The 26,965-nt window shown below is 38.8% G+C and overlaps 1 protein-coding gene across 12 annotated transcripts in view; it reads left to right on the top strand.

Moving 5' to 3' along the window:
• The window catches only part of BCAS3 (BCAS3 microtubule associated cell migration factor), a 654,611-nt gene that overhangs the window by 111,705 nt on the left and 515,941 nt on the right, over nt 1-26,965 (top strand). For all 12 annotated transcript variants that reach the window (XM_060203882.1, XM_060203884.1, XM_060203878.1 and 9 more), the window contains exons 8-10: nt 13,975-14,082; nt 18,341-18,417; nt 26,560-26,636. In XM_060203882.1, coding sequence (XP_060059865.1) covers nt 13,975-14,082; nt 18,341-18,417; nt 26,560-26,636 — 262 coding nt within the window. The remainder of the gene's footprint in view (nt 1-13,974; nt 14,083-18,340; nt 18,418-26,559; nt 26,637-26,965) is intronic.

Raw genomic sequence — 26,965 nt, 5'->3', positions numbered from 1 at the left:
CAATTTTTTTTAACTAAAAAGAAATCAATAAACTAGAGATTAATGCTCCTCTTTAAAGATTTCAATAACTGATGGAAGTAGGCAGAAAATGAGCTAAGGTATAGAAAACATGAGGCATACTATCAGCTTCACTGAACAGATAGATATTTATGAAGTGTCATTGTATTTTGGGTAGATGCACAAGATTTAATAATAGAGTGTGTCTTGTAACCATACAATTGATCCAGAAGCCAATTATATGCATCCCTCTGGAAAATATGCTCAGTGTTTGGAAACGAAAGGATGGGTTAGTCTGAAATTAAAAATACTGAGGAGGGAGAAGTGGGAGAGGCTTGGTGGGTAAGAGTTGGTGGGCTTTTGGATCCTTGTGCATGATGGTGGAGGCAGACCTATATTGGAGGTGAGAGTGTTTTGCAGACTTGTATCACAGGGAGATGAGAAATGAAACCATTAGCCCCCTAAAAGACAAAGTACAACTACTGCTGCCCTGTGGGTATCACACTGGATAGAGTGCTGAATTGCAAGCAGGAGACTTTGAGTTCAGTGCTTGGCACTGCATATGCCAGAATAATGCTCTGGTTCTCTTTCTCTACCACTTTCCTTCCCTAGAGTAATTTGCTTTGGTACAGTACACCAAAAGCAGTCCAAGTTTCTCCTTCTTGTCCTTGCTTTGTAAGTTCCTCCTATGAATGAGATCATTTGGTATTCATCCTAAGAGAAGAGTTTCTTGGGAGTGGAGGAGTCATGTTGGTACCAAGCTTCAGCAATAACCTTGTTGGGGGTGGGGCAAGGACCTTAAAAAAATGAACTCAGGCAAGACAGTGTGAGATAATAGAAGAGATAATGTCCTGTCAGGATGAAATAGAAGGAAAATGCCTCGCAAATTCATAGATTTGATTAAGAAATTGGAAGGCAAAGAATGAGAATAGATGGAAAGCTGAATAAAGTGAGAAGTTGAACAAGGTGGGAAGAAATTAGACCTTTTGTATAGTTGCCAAAGAAGAGAAGAAAAAGAAGGGAGCGAAAAGAGAAGACAAGCAAGGGAGGAAATTCTGTCAGTTATTAGAATGTCCACTCCAAAGATATATCATAGGAAAGTGTCTGTGTTTCAGAAATTTAGGCTCATCTGCCGTCATTCCCTTCCACACATACAGTAACAGATACAGCAAATACTTTAAGATCAAGATGAAAAATAAAATAAAATAAAATCCCTGTCAAAGACAATGTTGAACAGCACATGTATGGTATGGCAGAAATTAAGAACTATAGATCAAAGTTGATTTATGTTGATTATTCAGTCACTGAAAATAAGGAAGAGGGGCCAGGTGGTGGCACACCTGGTTAAGCACACAGTGTGCAAGGACCTACGTTCAAGCCCTGGTTGGACCCCACCTGCGGGGGAAAGCTTCACGAGTAGTGGAGCAGTGTTGCAGGTAACTCTGCCCCTCTCTATCTCCTGCTTCCCTCTCAGTTTCTCTCTGTTTCTATCCACTAATACATACATAAATAAAAAACATTTTTTAAAAAAAAAGCAAGGATGGGGGGTCGGGCGGTGGCGCAGTGGGTTAAGCGCATGTGGCGCAAAGCCCGGGGACCGGCGTAGGGATCCCGGTTCGCGCCCCCGGCTCCTCACCTGCAGGGGAGTCGCTTCACAGGCGGTGAAGCAGGTCTGCAGGTGTCTATCTTTCTCTCCCCTCTCACTCTGTCTTCCCCTCCTCTCTCCATTTCTCTCTGTCCTATCCAACAACAAAGCAACGTCAACAATGGCAATAATAACCACAACGAGGCTGCAACAACTAGGGCAACAAAAAGGGGGAAAAATGGCCTCCAGGAGCGGTGGATTCATGGTGCAGGCACTGAGCCCAGCAATAACCCTGGAGGGAAAAAAAAAAAAGCAAGGGTGGAGGTAGATAGCATAATGGTTATACAAAGAGATTCTTCTAACACCAGCTGGCGTTTTCCTCCACCATAGGGCACTGAGTCCCTAAGCCCCAAACTTAGGTCAACAACAGTAGCTACATGGTGTGTGGCACAAAGGAAAGGACTTTGGGGGATGAGGGAAAGGGATGGAGTGGAGGGGCTGGATGCATGATGGTAGAAAAGAATCTAGGGTGGGGTGAGGGGTAAAGAGCAAAATGCTTATACAAGTCTCAGGTTCAATGCCCCTTACCACCTTAAGCCAGAGATGAGTAGCGCTCTGGTTAAAGAAAGAAGGAAAGAAAATGGGTGTGACACCTTCACTAAAAATAGCTGTGGCTTTTGGATTTGGGATATAGTTTGCTGACATACTATTTGATAAAAGTCTTGGAAAATTTTCCAAAGTGACAACTAAAGTACATTATTTATGAATTATTTTCATGTATGATTTCTTGGTTATAGTAGATAATACTGTTGTAAATACTATGTGTTTATTATGCATCATAATATATCATGCAATAAATAAGCTTGTAATCATATGAATAATATAAACTATTTATGTAAAGATAAATCTGTGGGCTTTTTATGTTCCATGTAGCCTTTTCCCATATTTTCAATTTTATTTGCATTTGTTTTTCATTGTTATATATTAAGTGTATTTACTTGTATTATAACTTCATTTATTACCTCCTATGCTTATTTGGAAGTGTTACTCTTTCCCACTTGGTTACCGCCCCATGTTAAAGCATCATTTTCTCAATTTGTGGGAATACTGGAAAGTTTAATTACCCAGTGTTTATCCAGAACTTTGCAGGAGAAAAATGTTATTATTAACTAGACTAATCACAAATTTAGATTTTAATATGGTTAAGTTTCCATTTTCTTTGCTTTTTCTTTTTAATTACTTAATAAAAAAATGTGACCAACTGGCTTTTGTTCTTTAGGAGCTGAATAGGAATACAAATAATGTAATACTATCAACATTTTTCCTCTTATATTTAAAGGATTAGATTCAGTAACACATGTTGAAGGTGGTACAGCTTTTTCCCATTTAAAAATAAGTGTTTCCATGCTTCTTGCAATTTGTGGTAGATTTAAAATGTCTTTGCTATTTTGTGTTTCACTTATACATGCACATTCTTGGAAAATGTCACTTTCTCAGATACATTGTTCCGCTTTTCCTAATTTTGGTTAAGTCTGTTAAATATCATGACTCACAATAATAAAAGTCTTTGTAAAAGAAAAGTGGTATTAATGTTTAGAAATTTCAAATCATAAAAGCCATATTCCACATTACTGTAATATGATGCTCATTGTATTGCTTTCTAAAAAATGTTTTAAAAACATCATCCTATGTAAGAAATGACTATGGTTCTAATAAAAAAATGTGACAATAAAGAAAAAGCTTATTGATATAAAAATTAAGAGTAGACTCTGAGACTCAAATTTTAAATATTTTTGATAGATTTATTTATTTATTTATTTAACCAGAGCAATGCTCAGCTCTGGCTTGCGGTGGTACATGGGGATTGAACCTGGGACTTTGGAGCCTCAGGCATGAAAGCCTGTTTGCATAACCATTATGCAATCTATCCCTGCCCTGGATTTATTAATTGAGTTTAGTTGTTTGGTATTGTATCATTTACAGTTCTTGCTTTCAGTCATACTTCAAAGATTAATTTTGTATCTATTTAATGTTATACTTTTACGAGGCATTTTAATTTAGAAATAAAGGGCCAGCGTGATAACTTGATCTGTTAGAGCACCAATTTGTATGCCTTAGTCCCTAGAGGTTGCAAGTTCAATCCCCCACAGCTACCATATGACAGAGCTGAGTAGTGCTCTGACTCCTCTTCCACCCTACTCTCATTCTTTTCTTTTCTTTTTTTAACTCAAGGGTTATTCCTGGGGCTCAGAATCCACTGCTCCTGGAGGCTATTTTTCCCCCCTTTTATTGCCCCTTTTTTTTTTTATCATTGTTGTGGTTATTATTATTATTATTGATGTCATTGTTGTTGGATAGGACAGAGAGAAATGAAGAGAGGAGGAGAAGACAGAGAGGAGGAGAGAAAGATAGACACCCGCAGATCTGCTTCACCGCTTTTGAGGCAACTCCCCTGCAGGTGTGGAGCCAGGGGCTGGAACCGGGATCCTTATGCCGGTTCTTGCACTTCGTGCCATGTTCACTTAACCCGCTGCACTACCGCCCAAAACCCCCCCCCCCATTCTAAATAAATATATCTTAAAAGTGTAAGGACACAACCAACATTCTTTTTTTAATTTATATTTTTAAAAAATATTTATTTTCCCTTTTGTTGCCCTTGTTTTTTCTATTGTAGTTATTGTTGTTGTTATTTGATGTCGTTGTTAGGACAGAGAGAAATGGAGAAAGGTGAGGGGAAGACAGCGAGGGGAGAGAAAGACACCTGCAGATCTGCTTCACCGCTTGTGAAGTGACTACCCTGCAGTTGGAGAGCCGGGGGCTTGAACTGGGATCCTAATGCTGGTCCTTGCGTATGACCATCAAACTGTATTTTCATGATAATTATTCACGAAAAAAGCCAACATAGCCTAGAATATCCCTTAATTCTGTATGATAGCCTTTTTTCCCTTCTCCTTCCACAGCACTGTTTAACTCTGGTGGTGTGGGGATTGAATTTGGGACTTCAGAGCCTCAGGCATGATATAGTCTATTTGCATAACCATTATGCAATCTCCCCCACCTGCATAGCATAATTTTTGACAAAGAAAAGAGATTGTTGACTCTTCCATTGGGAAGGTATGCTTCAACAGGACAGCTTAACTAAATATATTTTTTAAAAAAACTTTTACAAATGATTCCGTTAGCTCAGCCTTTTAGATTTGACAACTTAAAATTCACTGAATCTGGGAGTCCGGCGGTAGTGCAGTGGGTTAAGCGCACATGGTGCAAAGTGCAAGGGCCAGCATAAGGATCCCGGTTCAACACCCCCCCCCCTCCCGCCCCACCTGCAGGGGAGTCACTTCACAGGTGGTGAGGTAAGTCTGCAGGTGTCTTTCTCTCCTCCTCCTCTCTCCATTTCTCTCTGTCCCAACATCAATAACGACAACAATAATAACTACAACAACAATAAAAAAATAATAAGGGCAACAAAAGGGAAAATAAATAAAAAAAAAAAAAACCCTCACTGAATCTAAACATCATTGTGTACAAAAGAGGGAGATGGGTCCATAGTGACTGTCTTTTGCTGTGTAAAGACAAACAGATTCACTGTCCTTAATTTTTATAATTAATTTTTTTCTTTATTTTGCATAGATACAGAAATTGGGAGGGAAAGGTGAGGTACAGAGGGAATAAAAGAGAGACATCTGCAGTACTGTTGCACTGTTTGTGAAGCTTTCCCCTACAGGTGAGGGCCTGGCTATCCAGATTCAGTGTTACCTTTAGTTTCTATGGTCAGAAGTTTAGACAGTTTAACTCAGTTTGTCAGCAGTCTTTGGTTTTATCTGAAGACTTGCCTATTGGAGAATCCACTTGTTCGCTTCCTGCAGGCTCTGTGCTTGAGGGTACCTGTAGTTTCTTGGCCTGGGGTCTTCCCCCACATTGCTGCTCACTTAACCAGGCCACCAAGGAGAGACTCTACTGACGATCTTTTGGGAAGATGGGGACTAGTGAGTGGAAAGGAGACATCAGGGGGCATCTCTGGAAGTGTGTGTGTGTGTGTGTGTGTGTGTGTGTGTGTGTGTGTGTGTGTGTGTGTGTGTGTGAATCTGTATGTAGTTCCATGCATCTAAATGTCAAGAGTGCAGAAATGGGTTTTTTCTCTTTAGAGATATTGATACATGTCACACCTAATACTCCCCCCCCCCCATTTTTTTCTCCTCTCTCTCTGAGTCCTGATGAAATTGTAGTTTAGAGCCTTCTGGTTATCTTCTAACATTTCTTCCCCTCTGGGAGTATGGACCAAGTTTTTTTTCCAAGTCTTTTTTTTTTTAATTTATTAATAAAATGGAAATATTGACAAGACTATAGGATAAGAGGGGGTAAATTTCACACAGTTCCCACCACCAGAACTCCATATCCAATCCCCTCCCGTGACAGCTTCCCTATTCTTTATCCCTCTGGGAATATGGACCCAGGATCATCATGGGGTACAGAAGGTGGAAGGTCTGGCTTCTGTAATTGCTTCCCCGCTGAACATGGGCATTGGCAGGTCGATCCATACTCCCAGCCTGTCTCTCTCTTTCCCTAGTGGGGCAGGGATCTGGGGAAGTGGGGCTCCAGGACACATGGTGGGGTCATCTGCCCAGGCAAGTCCGGTTGGCATCATGTTAGCATCTAGAACCTGGTGGCTGAAAAAGAGTTAAGATATAAAGCAGAACAAATTGTTGACTAATCATGAACCTAAAGGCAAGAATATTGTAGATGAAGATCAGGAATCTCTATTTTGGAAAAAGCTAGTAGATCTACTTTATGTATATTCCAAGGGGCCCATGACTTTACTAGTTTTTGCCTGAGCCTGACAGCTAACATGCAATTGGACCCAGAGTTATTCCTGGGGCTCAATGCCGGCACTATGAGTCCACCATTCCTTGTGCCCCCCCCCCATCATTTTACTACATAGAACAGAAAGAAATTAAGGGGGGGAGGAGGAGAAAGATAGACATCTGCAGACCTACATCACCACTCTTGAAGCATCCTCCCTGCAGGTGGTGAGTGGGGGCTCCTGCACATGGTAATAGGTGCATTTAACCTAGTGTGCCACAATCTGGCCCCTATACCAAAATTCTTTATAGGCTGCAGAAGGTGGGAGTTCTGACTTCTGTAATGGTTTCTCCACTAGACATAGGCATTGACAAGTCTATCTATACCTCCAGCCTGTTTCTATCTTTCCCTAGTGGAGTAGGGCTCTGGAGAGGTTGAGTTCCAGGACACATTGGTAAGGTCATCTGCCCAGCAAGATCAGGTTTGGAATCATAGTTGCATATGCAACTTGGTGGATGAAAGGAGGTAAGATACAGAGCAGGGTAAGGTGTAAACTTTTTAAAAATTAATCTTTTTGTTGTGGTTTGTTACAACACACTAACTCAGTTGTCACTTGTCACAGGAGTACAATTTATCTCCCCTTGATAGGTGTCAGCACACTCTATCCCACCACCACCTTAAATCCTTGTTGTGCACTGGGTCACCAATGCCTCCCCTTTTCATTTTTTTATTTGTCATTAATAATTACGAGATTACCATATATAGTTCCACACCATACTCACCACCAGAATTCTGTGTCCCCAATCTCTCACCTCTCAGGGACAATCACCATAGTTTTCACAAGTGTTAGAAACAATTTGCTTGCTTCTGTGGTTGCTTCTTTTTCTTTTCTTTTTATTTATTTTCCCTTTTGTTGCCCTTGTTGCTTGTTTTAGTTATTAATGTCATCATTGTTAGATAGGATAGAGAGAAATGGAGAGAGGAGGGGAAGACAGAGAGGGGGAGAGAAAGACAGACACCTGCAGACCTGCTTCACCGCCTGTGAAGCGACACCCTGCAGGTGGGGAGCCGGGGTCTCAAACCAGGATTCTTACGCCGGTCCTTGCCCTTTGTGCCACCTGCGCTTAACCCGCTATGCTACTGCCTGACTTTCTTTCTTTTCTTTTTTTCCCAAGCTCATATATATATCAGATCTCCAGACTCCACATATGTGTGAAACCATCTGGTAGTTGTCTTTCATCACCTTAATTATTTTTATAAGTATAGTCATCTCCAGTTCCATCCATTTGTCCCAAAGGACACAATACCGTCTTTTTTGATTGCAGAGTAGTAGTCCATGGAATATATATCCCATAAGTTTTTAGCCAGTCATCTGTTGATGGGTCTCGTGCCCTTTCAATCTCCCCTCTTCCCCTGACTTTTCTGTTACAGACCACACTTAGTCCAAGGTTCATCCTGTGTTTTTCTTCCTCTTTCTCCCTCTTCCTCTCTCTCATTTTATTGAGTATATATGGGTTAATATTTTACAGTACAGTTGTTGACCCATGACTAAAACCCCTCATCTTGGAGCCAGGCAGTGGCAAGCCTGGTTAAATGCTCACATCACACTGTGCAAGGATGCAGGTTCAAGCCCCTGCAGGGGAAAAGCTTTGTGAGTGGCAAACCAGTGCTGCAAGTGTCTTTTCTGTCTCTCTATTTGTTCCTACCCTCTCAATTTCTGGCTGTCTCTATCAAGTAAATAAAATAAAAACTAAAAAATAATTAAAAGAAAAGTAAAATTTCTCACCTCTCTGTGATAGGTGTCTGCTGAGCACTCGGACCCCCATCTTAGGTCCTTTCCACCACCATGAGCCAGGACCACGAAGTCCTCCTTACCTCCTCTGTTCTCCTCCCCCAGAGTTTTGCTTTGGTGCAGTACACCCCACCCAGAGTCCAAATTTTGCTTTGTGTTTTTTCTGTCCTATCTATATGTGAAATCATTCAGTGCTTATTGATAGGACTAGGTACCTGCATGACTCCTTCCCTCCCTCCCTCTTTCCTTCTCTTCTCTCCTTCCCTCCCTCCCTCCCTTTGTTCCTCCCTTGGTTTCTCTTTTTCTTTTCCTCTCTCTCTCTTTCTTTCTTTCATTCTTTATTTCTGGTGAGAGATGGAAGGAGAGACACCTACAGCTCTGCCCCACTATTCATGAAGCTTCCCTCTGCAGGTGGGGATTTGGAGCTTGAACTTGTATCCTTACACATCGTAATGGGTGCCCTCCAGGGGATTAACCATCTGTTGGGTTTGGAAACCAATTTGTCAAAACATATACACTTACTATTATATACATAAAACAACAACCCTCCATAGCATATAAAAAGTTAACCAAGCGGGTGGGGGTAGAGAGCATATTGGTTATGCAAAAAGACTCATGCCCAAGGCTCCAAAGTCCCAGGTTCTGTCCCCAGCACCACTATAAGCCAGAGGTGAGCAGTGCTCTGGTAAGTAAATTAATTCATTAATTTTTGAAAAGTAATAAAGCTAATGAAATTGGCAGTGTAGCTCAGTGGTAGATTTCATATGTAGGAGGCCCTAAGTACAGTCCGAGGCACACTCCTCAAAAATATTAACACTAAGAGAACATTAAAACCACATGAAAGGAGTATTATTAGGAAATTTTGACTCCTGAAAGAAATATGGTGATGTGTTTTCTAAAGGATAGTGGAGTTTAAGGGTGTAACAGAAATATCCTAGAAATGGGGTATCAGGGATGTGTGAGAGAGCTCACCTGCTAATGTGTGTGCCTTGCCACACACGTGACCCAAATTCAAACTCTGGTATCACGTGGGAGTGCACTGGCACTGGGGCTAAGATGACATTGGAAATCCAGTGCATGATGGAGAAGGAAGACTTTTGGTGTTTTTTTAAAAGTCTTTTTATTATTTTTATTTATTTTATTATTGGACAGCAACAATCAGAAATTGAGAGGGAAGAGAGACAGACACCTGCAGCATTGCTTTACCACTCACAAAGCTTTCCTTCTGCAGGTGGGGACTTGTGGCTCCAATCTGGGTCTTTGTGTACTGTAACATGTGCACTCAACCAGGCACTCTACCACTCAGCCCCTGAGAAAGACTTGTATTGGTGTTATGTTGTGCAGACAGTTACCATGTGGAGATCAGAAGCTGTATCCATGTGACAACTGTCTTGTAAATCATTATTTCTCTCAGTAAAGTAATTCGAGGAAAAACAAATCACCAGTCTTCCAAGATCTGTCTCTCTCTCTAACCAGAGCACTGCTCAGCTCTGACTTATGGTGGGGTAGGGGAATTGAACCTGGGACTTTGGAGTCTCAGGCATGAGAATCTCTTTGCATAACCATTATGCTATCTACCCTGGCCCCCAAGATAAAACTTTGAATCCAAGACATGCTTTTGCATGAATCATGCACTCTATTTTGACACAAAAGTACAATAACATAATACATTAAAAGCATAATTGATGCTCTAAATTTCACAATTTTGGCTTTCAGCAGACTCTCATTCTTATAAAAAGTTGAATAACTTTCTTTTTAGATATATCTTACATATATAGTAGGTACCTGTTTTCAGCATGCTCTCAGTTACTATAAATTATAACTTCAAGTGAAAGTGGTAGCCATAAACCTGAAAAAATATGAAGCCATTGAGTTCTAGAAATTTAGATGAAGACTCATTTTGCAAATGTTATTCTTGTGGCACTTCTTGGTGTACACTAGAATACTAATTAACAGTTGCTTCATATCTATTTTAGGATAGAAGACTTTGTTTGTTTGTTTGTTTTGGAGTTGCATACTACTGATATGGGAAACTTTCTCAACAGCCTACCCATGAGGAAAATGAAAATTGTCTTTCTATGTTGCCGAGAGGTAGATTTTAAATGATAAAATAGAGAACAAAAGGCTCTGCTACACATGTACAGAACTGTTATTGGCAGACAGGGTGATTCCTCTACAGATGTGTGATTTTCTAAAACTCATATTTCAAATAATTATCAGTTTTTTAACTTGGCATTGAATTTGAAGTCATTCTCCTGCCTTACCCCATATACATAGAATTTTCAGTTCTGGGAGTCGGGTGGTAGTATAGCGGGTTAAGTGCAGGTGGTGCAAAGCGCAAGGACCGGCATAAGGATCCTGTTTCTAGCCCCCGGCTCCCCACCTACAGGGGGGGGTCAGTTCACAGGCGGTGAAGCAGGTCTGCAGGTGTCTGTGTTTCTCTTCCCGTCTCTGCCTTCCCATCCTCTCTCGGTTTCTCTCTGTCCTATCTAACAACAATGACATCAATAGCAATAATAACTACAACAATAAAACAACAAGGGCAACAAAAGGGAATGAATAAATATATATACAAAAAAGACTTTTCAGTTCTATCAGGACTTACTCATTCAGTTCTAAACTGAGCCTTCATAGCATTTGTTTTGTCTACTTCTGTTGAAGTGCTTTCTGTAAGAAGAAAGTCTCAGTTGTGATATTGTATGGGTAAAGTGATCAGAATTCAGGTTTCTGGGTTTCCATACCTGTAATGAGGTGCTAATTGAAAGTGACAGACTGTTTTTTTCTTTACCATTTGGTCTGGCATCATGTTAGATTTCATTCATGATTAATTTTTGTTTCTCCGCACAAGACTGAATTAATTAATTGGTAGCATTGAAGAAAAAATCTTTGCCTTATATCAGTTTTAGAGACTGAAATATGGATTTTACTAGTTTTTTTCTCCTCATCTCCATTTTTGCCATTTGCATCCAATTGTGTAAATGCCTACTGTTTTCAAGAAAGAGCAATATTTTCACCATCCCCCAAAGTTTCTCGTGTCACTTTGTACTTGGAGCTTTGCTCCCTCTCTGGGTCCTAGCAACCAGTGATCTGTTTCTTATTATTGTAGTTTCGTCTTTTTTAAAAAAACATTTTATCAAAAGAGACTATCATAGAATATAGACTTTTGTGTTTGGCCATAGTGGTTTTGAGATACATGTTGTACAGATATTTTGTTCTTTCATGTTGCTGAGTAACACTCCACTGTATAGTATGTCATATGATATTTATCAATTTGTTTGCTGAGAGACATTTCTTATTACCTAGCAATGAAGTATGTGTTCTTATTTTTTACTTAAGAAATAGACTTTTCTGCTATATTTTGTCCTGGAAGAAGTATAGTTTCTGGATCATATTTCATAATATATAATCCATTTTGAGTTAATATTTATACAGTAAAAGGGAAAAGTATAATTTTCTATGTAAATATGTACTTTTAGCAGTATATAACAGGTTATCATTTAATTGTGTGGCAGTTTTGATGAAAATCAGTTGGTTATATGTATGAAATTTTTTCAAAGATATCTATATATATACATATATATATATATGTATGTATGTATATATATATTTAATGAGAGAGAGAGAGGTAGGTACCAGCGCACTGCTCAGCTCTGCCATTTGGTGGTGCTGAAGATTGAGCGGGGACCTTAAAGCCTCAGGTATAAAAGTCTTTTACATAACCAATATGCTATCTCCGCAGCCTTATATGAGATGGGTTTTGTTTGTTTTGTTTTTTCATCACTGGGGCTTCACTGCTTTGAACCAGTCAGATATAGGAGATAGACAGCCAGAGAATTACCAGAGTATCCCCCAGTGCTGTAGTGCTCCTAGGTAGTGTGCTGGGGGCTCAAATCTGGGTCCCCTACACAGGAAAGCAGACACCGTCTCCAGCTATCTTCCTGCCCTTGCATAAGGTGTGCACACGTGTGGACTTTCTGTATCATTTCCTTGATATATATGTTTGTGTTTAGGCCAGTACGTTATCTTTTTAAAGTTGAGATATAATTGAATACAGCATGCTAGATATCCAGAAGTGGAGTGGCTGACCCATACAGTGGTACTATTATCTGTGTTTAGTGGAACCTCCATACTGTTTCTGTCGTAGTTATTAGCAGTTTGCACTCCCTACACCAATAGCTCGCAGGGGTTCCCTTTTCCTCCCACTTTTTTTTCAAATTATATATATATATATATATATATATATATATATATATATATATATACACATATATATATATTTATTTCCTTTTGTTGCCCTTGTTGTTTTATTGTTGTAGTTATTCATGATGTTGTTATTGATGTTGTCATTGTTAGATAGGACAGAGAGAAATAGAGAGAGGAGGGGAAGACAGATAGATACCTGCAGACCTGCTTCACCGCTTGTGAAGCAACTCCCCTGCAGGTGGGGAGCCAGGGGCTCAAACCGGGATCCTTATGCCGGTCCTTGTGCTTTGCGTCATGTGCGCTTAACCTGCTGCACTACCGCCCGACTCCCTTTCTCCCACTTTTGACCAACATATTTTACTTTTTTTGGTGAAGATTTTATTTATTTTTATTTTTATTGGAGAGAGACAGAGAGAAATTGAGAAGAAACAGGTAGATTAATAAGGAGAGAGAAAACCATATGCAGCACTGCTTCAACACTCATGAAGCTTCCCAAATGCAGGTAGGGACGAGGAGCTTGAACCCGGTTCGTTGTGAATGATAACATGTGTCCTCAACACCCAGCCCAGTTTTTGATTACAGCCTTCTTGGGCAGGAGAGATAAGCCAAAAAGTAGTGTTTGATTTTTTTCTTTAATTTTTATTACCTTTATTTATTAGATAATGACAGCTGGAAAATGAGAGGGAAGGCGGTTGATAGGGAGAGAGACAGAGAGACACCTGCAGCCCTGCTTCACCACTTTTGAAGTTTTCCCCCTGCAGGTGGGGACCGGGGACTTGAACCCGGTAGCTTTCGCACTGTAACATGTGTGCTCAACCAGGTGTGTCACCACCCAGCCCCTCAACAGGTAGAGTTTGCACATTGCAGCCCAGGTTCAAGCCCCTACACCACTTACAAGGTACTATGACAATGGAAGAACTTTGGGTGCTGTGGTGGTTCTTCCACACTTGGTCTCCTCAGTGAAACTGCACATGTGGGTGTCCAGGTTCCACAGTAAACATAAAAAGTAGTTGTTGTTCTTCTTATTTTTTTGTTTGTTTACCAAAGCACTGCTCAGCTCTCGCTGATGGTGGCTTGGGGGGTTGAACCTGGGACCTTAGAACCTCTGTTATGAAAGTCTGCATATAACAATTATGATATTTCCCTTGCCCCAGGTTTTTAATTTTAGTAGACTCTGTACTTATTGAGATGATAATGGCTTTTCTTTTATATAACATTAATTTGATGAATGGATTTGTTTCCTTCTAATTTTATGTTTTTGTAATGAGTTGATTGGGATATATCGTCTTTTCTTTTGTAGTTCAAGTCAGTTTACTAATATTATTTTAATAGGGAGTTTTAAGATTACATTAATCAGAAAATGTATTTTTCTGTTCCTCCTATCTTTTTGAAAATATCAGGTGTGACAAGATAATTTACCTGAATAGTGTATCTGCTTTGCCATATGCAGGATCCAGGTTTGACTGTGCCCCTCACTCTGCATCCCTGTCTCTCTCTACCTGAAAATTTTGTTTGGGGTGATGAAATCCTAGCAATAAAAGAGAGGGAGAGGGAGAGAGAGAGAGAAAAAAAAATAATGACATCTTCTTCTTTTTAGGACAAGCCCACCTTACTGCTGTGTGGATCTGTATTCACTGCGTACTGGAGAGATGGTCAAGTCCATTCAGTTTAAAACAGCTATCTATGACCTCCATTGCAACAAACGGTAAACATCTTTTAATATAGCTCTTACACAAGGAACACATCTCTTGGGCAACTAAAGCTCTACTTAATATCATTAATTGTCTTCAATTAATTTAAAAAAATCTCAGTTTTCAGAAGAGAGCTTCACCGAGTAGAGCACTTCCCTGGCTTTGTGTGAAGCCCTGGGTTGAAACCCAGTTCCTGGGGCATACTGTTTATAGCACTGGGGGGAGCTTTATGAATGGTGGGATCACGGCGTTTCTTCTCTCTTTTTCCTCCCTTCCAAAAAAGAATAAAGACAGATTTACTATCTATGCTTCCTTTCTTGACTGTGTACTATCTCTTTAACTAATTTTTTTTACTCATGCCCTTATTTGCCATCTTTTTCTATTTATTTATTTATTTATTTATTTATTTATTTATTTATTTATTTATTTTTACCAGAGCACTTCTCAGTTCCGGCTTTTGTGGTGCAGGGGATTGAAACTGTGACTGCAGAGCCTCAGGCATGAGAGTCTTTTTTACATAACCTCTGTGCTCTCTCCTGCCTCTGTTTCCTTTCCTTGAATAAATACAGTTTGCACCCCTTTGGGAGTTAGGTCTTTTCTCATTTCCTGAGATCAACCTTGTATTCCAACTTTAGTGGGTGCCCTTTCTAAATAAATCTGTACTCCTGGAAAGGCCTTCTAGGGGGTACCCCACACACAGGAATCCTTGGACTCTCTCAGCATCACATTAAAGAAAAATCAAAGGCTGGGAATTTGCTCACTTGCTAGTACATACACTTGACCTTAAAAAAAAAAGAAAAAGAAAGAGAAATTGCCAGGAATCATTAAGGCATTAATGAAGTCCTAGTGTGGAAAAAAAAATTCACAGAAATACATCCTGTATTTTGCAAATGGAGATGCTTTTACAATTTTTAAAAAACTGGGTGAGGTGTAAATGGGGCTTGCATGTGAGAGGTCCCAGGTTCTATTCCCATATCATTAATAGTCATATCTGTGTGGTATGCTGGTCAAGAACTAGTTTTTTAAATATTATTTATTCATTTATTATTTGTTGGCTAGAGACAGGAAAATTGAGAGAGAAGGAAGGAGATAGAGAGGAAGAGAGACAGAGAGACATACCTGCAGCACTGCTTCAATACTCATGAAGCTTCGCCCTCTGCAGGTTGAGACCAAGGGCTTGAACCCAGGCCCTTCTTTGTTGTAACGTGCACTTAATTAGGTGTGCTACCTCCTGGCACTCCCCCCAATAGCTTTAAAGTAAATGTTTCAATTTATAATCAGGTCTTACTAGTGGATTATGAAATATATTGAATGAACCAGTCGTTAACAGATGAAATGAAAAGTATTAAATTTTTTTCTGAGAAAACCTAGAAAGGTTGCCTATTGCATTGATGAACCACTTATATGTCTAATTAACTTAAATTAAAAAATATTTCATATAAAATAGTTTCACTGGGGGGAAAGAGAGAGAGGGAGGAACTGAAGCACCACTCTGGCACATGTGGCACCAGGAATTGAACTGGTGGTATGCACCGTCCTGTGCTCTAGAAATTGAACAGTTTGCTTGGCTGCTATTTAACATAACAGAGAAACACCTGTCTCCACTTCAGAAGATTGCTCCCTGAAGGTGGGGATCAGGGGCTTGAACCTGTGTCCTTATGCATTGTAACATGTGTGCTTTAAGGGGAGCCACCACCACTCAGTCCTAACACAACTAATTTTCTTTTAAAGATTTATTTATGAGGTTGGGTGGTGGTATACCTGGTTCAGTGCACATCTTACAATGTACAAGGACCCAGATGCAAGCCCCTGGTTCCCATCTTAAGGAAGAAAGCTTTATAAGTGGTGAATCCATGCTGCAGGTGTCTCTCTCTTTTTTTTTTTTAACCACCACAGCACTGATCAGCTCTGGTTTATGGTGGTGTGGGGGAATTGAACCTGGGACTTCAGAGCCTCAGGCTTGAGAGTCTCTTTGTATAACCATTATGCCATCTACTCCCACCCTCTCTTTTTTCCTTTTTTTCTATCTTATCTATCTTTTTTTTTTTTTATTGTTGTTGGATAGGACAGATAGAAATCAAGAGAGGAGGGGAGACGGAGAAGGGGAGAGAAAGACAGACACCTGCAAACCTGCTTTACTGCTGGCCCCCTCTTTCTTCCTTTTTATCATCCCCTTTCATCTTGATTTTTGGCTGTCTCGATTAAATAAACATAAAAATATTTTTTTAAAAGATTTATTTATTAGTTGATGAAAGAGAGGAAGAAAGAGAACCAGAACACCACTCTGACATATGCAGTGCTGGGGATTGAACTAAGAACCTCATGCTTGCAGTGCCATAGCGACACCTCCCATGTTGCATATCCACCATCATAAACCAGTATTGTGTAGTGCTCTGTCTCTGTCTTTCTCCGTCATTAAAATAAAACAAGTAAAATTATATTTTTTAATTTTATTTTATTTTTTGCCTCTGGCTTACTGCTAGCACTATGAATCCACTGCTTCTAAGGTAGCCATTTCCCCCCCCCCCCCCATTTTATTCAATAGGACAGAGAGAATTTGAGAGAAGGGGAGAGAGTGGGAGAGAGAAAGATACCTGAAGACTTGTTTCAGTTCTTGTGAAGAGTCCCTCTTGCAGAAAGAGAGTCGGGGACTGGAACCTGGACCCTTGCACAGGTCCTTTCCTTAGTATAATGCTCCCTGCCAAATTTTTATGGCACTTTGAAAGAGAGAAAGTAAAGGAGAGTGTAAGGGACAGAATGATAGAAACACAGAGAGGAGAGACACCAAAACATTGCTCCACTATGCATAGTAATTCCTTTGGTGTTGTCCATGGTCTTCACATGTGGTACTCTCACCTGAGATATGAAGGTTATGTGTTCTGCTTGCCTCCTGGGCTCTGGAAAGATATATTAAGAAAAATGATTTATTACTCTATTCTTATAAACTAGCATATATATCACACACACAAATGCTGTGAAGTATGTGTCATTCAGTCTGCACTTGTTCTAAGTGCTATTTATGGATTGTACATAAGACAATGCAGTTCACAGACTTTAAATGTTTAAATAATTTTGTTGAGTGTTAATGGTTTACAGTACAGTTGTTGAAACACAGGTACAATCAGTCATCTCCTTGTGATATGTGTCTGCAAAACACTCTCACCTCCCAACTTAGGTTCATTTCCACCATCATACGCCAAGAACCAAGCACCCTCTCTACTCCCTCCCTTCCCCTCTTTCTCAAGAGCCCTTTGCTTTTCAGTTAATACCCCACACTAAGTCCAAATTTTCACTTTGTGTTTTCCCCTTCCTGCATGTTGACCTTTATTAATGTATATTTTTTGTCAGTATGCTTATTATAAGTAATTTATTGTAACATGCCATTAATAACAAGTACAAAATTTAAAGTAATTAATACTTAAATGACATAAATTGGAGTAAAATATGTAAAAGTCATTTATCAATATGTCCTCAGTGAAAAGTGGATATTAAATTCTCTTGATGTTTGGTTGCTGTGTCTACAGTTCAGATTCTAGTGGATCTTTTTTTTTTAATATAGAAAAACTACAGTTCTTGGTAAGTGACTCAGTACTACAAGATGGTGCTTTCATGCATGGTGTCCTGAGTTCTGTTGCTGGTAATATATATGTCAGAGTAATGCTCTGCTTCTTGTTTTAAGATGAATAAATCTTGCAAAAAAGAAAAACTACACAAATATTTAACTGAGATGGAAAGGGGGGGGCAAAGAGGTGGAAAGAAAGAGAGGGGCCAGGCGGTGGTATACTGGGTTTGAAGTGCAAGGACTGGCACAAGGAGCCCAGTTTGAGTCCTTGCTCCCCACTGCCAGGGGGTTTGCTTCACAAGAGGTGAAGCAGGTCTGCAGGTGTCTATCTTACTCTTTACCTCTCTATTTTCTTCTTTAACATCTATGAATCTTCCCCCTGCAGGTGGGGACCAGGTGCTGAAACCCTGATCCTTGCACTCAATTGAGTGTGCCACCTACCACCTGACCCCTAGAAAATAAAGTTTTAAATCTAGTCCATTCTGCTGTCACTTTTCTTCTCATGATATCTGTGGTTTATATTAAGGACTTAAAAAATACATTTTAAAGAGGCAATTATTTCTAGTATGAAGATTATAAGATATTTTTTTATTTTTAAAAGTTGGCATTGGTTGAGAGTTGTCTAAAACCAGGTAATTTAACTTATTTATTATTAACTTTATTATTATTAACTAAGAAATTATCTCACTTTTTTTTTGTTCTAATTTTAGGATCCTTGTTGTAGTCTTGCAGGAGAAAATTGCTGCCTTTGATAGCTGTACATTCACAAAGAAATTTTTTGTCACGAGTATGTACTACCTTAAATCATTTAATATCAAACCCATTTGAGCCTATACTACGAACTTATAGAATGAACAGAATTATTGTAGTTATAACATCAGTATTTCATGTTATTCAATGATTATGATATTCCTGTGTTATTGTAGATGCATATGCAGTTTAAGTTGTTTATATTCTTGTGCAAGCCTCCATACTGAAGGAAGTAATAGCTGAAAAATGTCCAGTTGTGTTGGGGAATGAACAGAATATAAAAGTCCAGAATTGTAGAGATCCAAATGTCTGAAATTTCAGGTATGGAAGATGAACTAAGTTTTGTTAGAGCTCTAGTTTGTCTTATATTTTGTGAATGGTTCATAATAGGCAGAAAAAGACTGGCAGAATCAGCAGTAAATCTTGATCTAAAAGGATCATCACTCATTTTCTAAGAGTAGTGTTTATAAAATGGCTCTCTTTGAGGATACCGTAAAGTTTATTTATCAATAGTACTAATTTCATTTAATATGAAATGCATATATATTATACTTAAATACATAATTTACTATGAAAATAGCTCAGAATCTATCAGTGATCAATACAACTTTGTGGTCCGTCTTTAGCCAACTCTGAACACACCGTATCTTGTCTAATCTTGGGAGCTAAGCATGGTCAGGTCTGGTTAGTACCTGGGTGGGAGAAGTTTGTGATTATTCTTTTTTATAATCTGTATACTGGTCATCATAGCAATTTATAACAGTTTTATTTATTTATTTATTTAATACAGAGAAACATTGAAAGAGGAAGGGAAGGGAGTCGGGCTGTAGCGCAGCGGATCAACATCGACGACAACAACAACAATAAAAAAAAACAAGGGCAACAAAAGGGAAAATAACTATATAAAAAAAAAAGAGCAAGGGAAGATAAAGAGTGGGGAAGAGAGACCCACCTGCTTCACTGCCTGTGAAGCATCCTCCCTGCAGTTGGGTGTGGGGGCTTGGTCTTTTCACATGGTACTGTGTGCATTTAACTGAGTGTGCCAGTTCCCCCGCCCTTAAAACAGTTTTTTTTTTTTCCCTTCAGGGTTATCGTTGGGGCTCTGTGCCTGTACTGCAAATCCAGTGCTCCTGGCGGCCACCCCCCCCCCCATTTTTATTGGATAGGACAGAGAGAAATTGAGAGGAGAGGCAGAAAAATAGACACTTGCAGACCTGCTTCACTGCTTGTGAAGGATCTGCACTGCAGGTGGGGGTCCTTGTGTGGGTCCTTGCCCTTTGTACTATGTGCACTTAACCTGGTGCACCACCGCCAGACCACTTCCCCTCCTTATAACAGTTCTTAACACCATTATTTATGAATACTCTGGCCAATAGTAGTGATCTATTTAATTTCAAACATATATTAGCAAGTTCCTCCTTCTTTGTCACATATTGGTTTAACTTGAAAAGTCTACAGGCCAAATTTCTATATGTTGATATTTGGCTAATATTTGTATGTAGGAATTTAGCTTCTTTTCTTTAATATGTAACTAAACCCAAGATAATTTATATATTTGTTTTTTTTTTTTGAAAAAAAATGACACAACACAATACTTAAACATTAAAGAACAAATGGTGTCAATGCCTAGGGAGCTTATCTCTCTTTAATCTCTGCATCTTGTCCTTTTCTTATTCCCGATTCCTTTATAGACTGAAGTTTCTGACAGGTTGAAAGGGGCATGGTACAATTTGTGTGTTTCTATGGATTTTTCTTCCCAGTACACTCACTGAAAATTTACAGAATATAGGCACTGGAGCATAGGATGCCACTCAGCATACTGAGAGAGTACAGAGAGTACCTTCTGAATGCCCATTTGCCCTTGTCCATAGTTTTCTACATTGACTGGTTCCTATTTCTTAAAGAACTAAGATCACAGTCTACATAAAATAAAATTGCCCACCTAATTGATTATGCAAGCCTTTAATACCTAAAGGTTTGGAAAGCTCTTATATAGTACAATTGCCTTGGTTATGTATGAGTACAATGATGGGGCTGTAAAATAAGTAGAGACAGCTGTGTCCATCAGATAAAGCATCATGGGAATTTGTGCCAAAGGGTGGAAGGGTCAGGTAAAGAGAGCTGATAGAGAACTGTTTAGGAATGCAGCCAATATGATGAGAAAGGAGACACTTTTGTACTTGACTATACAGAAAAGGTGGCCTGGAGCAGCTGTCTGATGTGGAAACTCAAAACCTACATATGATTAAGAATACGAGACAAAGACTGATAGATGTCATTAGTAGTCATTTCTGGTGTGCTTAAATTGAAAGGTAGATACGAAGTCTCCAGAGAGATCGGTTAATTGTACAGTAAGTAACTCTTCCCATTGGCCTCTGTTTTTACTTTGAAGAGGACAATTTATTCTTTACAATTGTGATGTTAATTATTAGTTTTAGTATGTGTATTCTTTAAGTTAGTAATGAAAAAAACCCATAAGGAATGAATTTAAATGATCTTAAAAATGAAACATTTTTTGTTCAGCAGTGAGGTCCTCTGTATTTAGAAGAAATTTGGAACACTTATTTAGAAGAGATTGACAGGCTAGTGGGAGATCTATGCCCATTTCAAGTTAGAACTCAAATCTATCCATGCCCTTTTAATTTTCCATCAATATATAATGAACTAGGCGCCATGATGTTTTCACTCCTTGGGTAGACAGTACTTAGTGGATACTCAGCGACTTATGTGTGTATAGTTTGTGACTTTTCTATTCTCTCCAATTAATTCCCACCCCTTGAACCTTGCAATGGTAGTACTCTTTAAGTTCATATTGTTTTGCATACGTGAGAAATAAGTCAGTAATTTCACATGAAAATTACACTAATTTACTATAAGATAATCACTTAATACATCTTAAAGTGATTATGTACCTAAATGTTTTTTAGCAGAGGTTGTTTTAGTCTTTTCTGATGTCATATAACAGACATGTGCTTTTGTGACTAATGTTTTTCAGTGAACTTAGGTATAATCACTGCTTATTCTTGTCGTTTTGGTTCCTTACGCAGCCCATGTACTTTGCACCATGTGGGCTTAGCCCACTGTGCTACTTCCCGGCCCCCTTGGTTTTGGTTCCTTAGTATTGTTACTCTTTTAAAAATACTTTTCATTTTTGGAGGCTGGGTTGTGGCACACCTGGTTAAACGTGCATAGTATTAAAAGCGAAGACCCAAGCAAGAATCTGGGTTTGAGCCCCCGGCTCCCCACCTGTAGATGTCTTTCTCTCTCTCTCTCTCTCTCTCTCTCTCTCTCTCTCTCTCTCCTGTCTCAGTGTCTCTCTGTCCTATCCAATAAAATGAAAAAAATGGCCACCAGGAGCAGTGGATTTGGAGAGCTGCTACTGAGCCCTGTGATAACCCTGGAGGTAGAAAAAAAAAATAAACAAAAGAAACCCCTCATTTTTTATTATTGGATAGAGACAGATAGAAATTGAAGGGAGGAGATAGAGATGGAGAGAGACAGAGATACACCTGCAACAACCCTGCTTCACCATTTATGATGCGTTCCCCCTGCAGGTGGGGACCAGGGGCTTGAACCCGGGTACTTGAGCACTGTAGTATAAGCGCTTAATCAGGTGTGCTACCTCCTGGCCCCCTATTACACTTATTATTTTATTTTTAAAAAATTTATTTTATTTAATTTATTTTTTCCCTTTTGTTGCCCTTGTTGTTTTATTGTTGTAGTTATTATTGTTGTTGTTACACTTATTTTTTTAAGAGTAGTTTTAGAGTTACAATAAAATTGATAGAAATTTACAGAAATTTCTCATATCTATTTCCAGTTATTGTACATACATAACCTTATTATCATTATTACTTCTGAGAATGGTGCTTTTTAAAAACAAACAAAAAAAAAACTAAGATTGAGCCTGAGCTAACCTAACATTCATATTTTGCTTGAGGATCCTCTCTTGATGTTGTATATTCTATGGGAATGGAATTATAAATATAATAGCATATGTCATTATAATGTCACATAGAATATTTTCTATGCCATAAAATCCTCTGTGCTTTGCATTTTATCTTTGTTCATCCCAGCCCCCATATCAATTAGTAATTAAAAAAGATAAGCCCTATAGATTTGCTTTCCCTAGATGTCATGTACTTGGAATGATACAGCCTATAGCCTCAGATTATAGTTTCATCTTTAATAATATGTATTCAAATTTTCTCCATCTTTGGTACCTGACTTCAAGATTTCCTATAAAGATATAGTAACCAAGAAGTGTTGAGTTGACAAAAAAAGATGCACATATCAGTGGAATGAATAGAAAATCCATAAATAAACCTTTGACACAGCAGCAAACATAATACAATGAAGAAAGTGTTTTCAACAAATGATGGTGAAACAACCAGATGCTCACATGCACAAAAGTAGATCTAGGCATACAACATATATCCTTCACAAAACTTAGCTCAATTAGCATGGAAAGTAGATCAGTGGTAGCACAGACATTTATATATGAGGTCCCGAGTTCAATCCTAGGCTGTATGGATGCTGGCGTGGTTCTTTTATTCTTTCTCTCTCTTCTTTCTCCCTCCCTCATAAAATTAATTAAAAAAATTAAAAATGAATGACTGTCCTAAATGTAAATATATAAAAATATAAAAATTCATATAGGAACATATAGGGAAAAAGCCAAGATTATGGACTACATTTTAGATACAACACCAGAGCCACAAATCCAGTGGTGCAATCAGTTAGCGCGTGGTACTTATACAGAGCCACAAATCATGAAAGAATTGAATCAAAAATTAAATAAAAAATTAAAAATTGATGTTCTGCAAAAAATATCAAGAGAATGAGAAGCCACAGGATGAGGAAGATGTTTGTAAAAACATATAGGACAAAGAACTTTTATCCAAAATATACAAAGAACTCTTTTTAAAAATTATTTATGGGTGAGGGAGATAATTGTTATGCAAAAAGACTTCCATACCTGAGGCTCCAAAGACCCAGGTTCAACCCCCTACACCACCATAAGCCAGAGCTTAGCAGTGCTCTGCTATCTTGTCTGTGTATCTTCTTTTTATATCTTAATCTCTCATTAAAATAAATAAAATAAAAATATTTATTTATCTTATAGGGCAGAGAGAAAATGAGAGCATAAGAGGAGATTGAGATGGAGAGAGAAAGAGAAACACCTACAGCACTAGTTCATACTAATGAAGCTTCTCCCCAGAAGGCGGGGACTGGGGTGTAGCAGGGGTGGGGAGGCTTGAACCCAGACCCATGTACATTGTATGCGTGCACTCAACCAGGTGCATCACTTCCCAGAACCATTGGAGACTCAGTGCATGAGTGTGGAGGAGGACTTAACTTGGTGGTGGAAATTGTGTGCCTACGCTTGTCATGGAAAGATGAAAAATTGTACCCATGTGACAACTGTCTTAAAAATCATGATTTCAGGGGCGTCGGGCGGTGGCGCAGTGGGTTAAGCGCATGTGGCGCAAAGCGCAGGGACCGGCGTAAGAATCCCGGTTTGAGCCCCCGGCTCCCCACCTGCAGGGGAGTCGCTTCACAGGCGGTGAAGCAGGTCTGCAGGTGTCTATCTTTCTCTCCCCTTCTCTGTCTTCCCCTCCTCTCTCCATTTCTCTCTGTCCTATCCAACAACGAATTGCGTCAACAAGGGCAATAATAATAGCCACAACGAAGCTACAACAAGGACAACAAAAGGGGGGGAAATTATAAAAAAAAAAAAATCATGATTTCAAAAAAAAAATCATGATCTCCTTAATAAAGCAATTTAAACAGTGTGTCATTAACCACAGAATTATCATTTATTGTGTTTTTCATGTACTTCCTTTTTTTAAATGTGGACTTCTGAGTTTTCCTTATCAAGCTTTCTTTTACTTGGTTCAAAAAAAACCACAACATAATGTTACAACTAGTCCTATTATAAAGGTTCAAGTTTTTTTTTTTCACATGTTTTCAAAGTTTAGCTGGAGGCAATAGTTAATCTTTAAAGAGTCATGCTTATAAAGTTATGATAGTGCTGAGTAGCTGATGTTCTGCTGATTCCAGTTGTAAAATGTTTTCTTTAGAGAGCAGAAAAACAATTTGCTTTCATTCCAGCACACTGTCATTCTTGAGGTCCACTGAATTTCTTTAAAAATCGACTCTAAAACTAAAATGGAGAATTGTAAACTACATTTTCCTTCCTTCTTTATTTGGTGTTGGAGCATGTGTGGGTGTGTGTGGGGGATGGTTTACAGGACAATTGTTGACACAGGGTACAGTTTCTTATCTCCTTGTGATATGTGTCTACATACCACTCCCACCACCAGTCCAAATCCCTCTTACTGATTTATCTAAATAACACAAAGAATTTTTTTTTCTTATCCTTTAGTTTTAGGAAAGGATAATGTACTTATTAGGACCTATGAAGGAAGTGTTTATCAGAATTTGTTGAAATTTAGATTATGTTGAATTTAAAGTTAAGGAATTTAGGTATTTCTGGTGTATAACCAAAACTCAACATCTGTATCTTTTCCATTTCTTTCTTTTTTCCATGACATTTTGCAAGTGAAAATTTACTTATGGACCATATCTAAATGCATTTATTCAATTTTTAAAATATTATAGAATGTATTTTCACCTTTATTATTATCTTTTTTCTTTATTATTATTGATAATAATAAAACTGCAGTTTTGTATGGATCAAATTAGTTCTAGGGACCCCTGAGATGACTCACTGGTACATTTTGCACCTATATGTGCGAGGCCCTTGGTTTGAGCTTCAGTACCACATGAGAGAGCAACAAAGACAAAAACTTTGTGGAACTCCATGGATGATGGAGCAGTGATTTGATCTCTGACTTTCTCACTTATTTACTCACTTTCTTTCATTAAAAAAAAAAAGTGGTAAATGATTGGGGTAGATGACCAGAGGGCTCTGAACCTGTATTCTACCAGGACCCAAAGTGTCTGTCACCAGACATCTTATCTTACTTTATTGATTGATTGATTGATTTCCGGGTGCTGGTGCATAGTACAAAGCACAGGCAAGGATCCCGGTTTGAGCCCCTGGCTCCCCACCTGCATGGGGGAGTTTCAGAAGTGGTGAAGCAGGTCGGCAGGTGTCTATCTTTCTCTCTCCCTCTCTATCTTTCCCTCCTCTCAGTTTCTTTCTGTCCTATAGAATAAAATGGATAAAAATGGCTGCTAGGAGCAGTGGATTCTAGTGCTGGCACTGAGCCCCAGCGATATCACAGCAAATCAAAGATAGTTTTTCCCATAACCCCGAAAACATGCTACAAAATACACCATTTCAGACTCTGAAGTTATTATTTTTTTAATTAAATGATGAGCTAAAAATGAGAAAGCCTATACTTCTTATTTCATCTGGTATGCAAACCTTATCTTAAAATTATTGTAAGCTCATTATCCTCCCTGAGGCTCAAGGTTCCATATTCAGTTCCTGGCATCAACCACCTGCTTCACTGCCATTGTGCTCCCCCTTCTGCGCCCCCCCCCCCCCCCCCGCAGTTGTGGAGCAGGTGCTCGAACCTCGGTCTTGCTTATGACACTGTGTGCACTTAGCCGGGTGTGTCACCGCCTGGCTGGCTTCTTCCCCCTCCTAACCCTTTCACCTTGTGTTTTCCCTTATTGTCCTTATTTCTTAAATTCTACCTATAGGTGTGCTCATACAGTATCCACCCTTCCCTGTTTGGTTTATCTCACTTACAACGATTTCTTCAAGTTCCATCCAAGATGATTAATTGTGTGTGTGTGTGTGTGTGTGTGTGTGTGTTACCTGCACTGCTCTGCCCTGCTTTGCTCTGCTCTGCTCTGGTTATGGTGGTGTGGGAGTTTCTTTGCATAGCCATTATACTATCTACCCCCTTCATCCAACATGGGTGAAAGGAGATGACTGTCATTTTTAAGGACTATAGACAGACTCAATTTTGTTTAAAGTGATTATCAGTATGTCCGAAATTTGTTTTTTGTTGGAACAGAGTCAAAACCAAATAGAAACTATGCAGAAGAGAAAAAAATTAACTGTTAAAATGATTAGTGTTATAGGAAAACTTTCAATTCTTACCAAATCTAACAGTTTGATATTATTAAAATATGATGCACTAGCAGGAAATTCTTTAAGAAATCTCTCAAGACTGTTATTTGAACTTTTTTTTTCCAGGCTGCTATCCTTGTCCAGGTCCTAACATGAATCCTATTGCTCTTGGGAGTCGCTGGCTTGCTTATGCGGAAAACAAGGTAATAAATGACCTAAGTTTGGGCTATTTACAGTAGAGCAAGCCATGAAGAATTTTCCATAATAAATGTCTATGCTCAGATGTTGGTTGCCAGTCATTAACTAATAGACTTACCAGTTTGTTTTCTTTAACTTGACTTGGAATTTTTTAATTGCGTACCCTATGGTCTTTTTTTAATTTAAATTTTTTTATTTTATAATTTCTTTTTGTATTTTATTTTTATGTTTATTAATTTTCCCTTTTCTTGCCCTTGTTGTTTTTTATTGTTGTAGTAGTTATTACTATTGCTGCTGTTGTTGATGTCGTCATTGTTAGATGGGACAAAGAAAT

Source organism: Erinaceus europaeus, chromosome 12 (genome assembly GCF_950295315.1).
Source record: "Erinaceus europaeus chromosome 12, mEriEur2.1, whole genome shotgun sequence".
Taxonomy (NCBI): domain Eukaryota; kingdom Metazoa; phylum Chordata; class Mammalia; order Eulipotyphla; family Erinaceidae; genus Erinaceus; species Erinaceus europaeus.
This window is presented reverse-complemented; position numbering and strand designations above follow the sequence as displayed.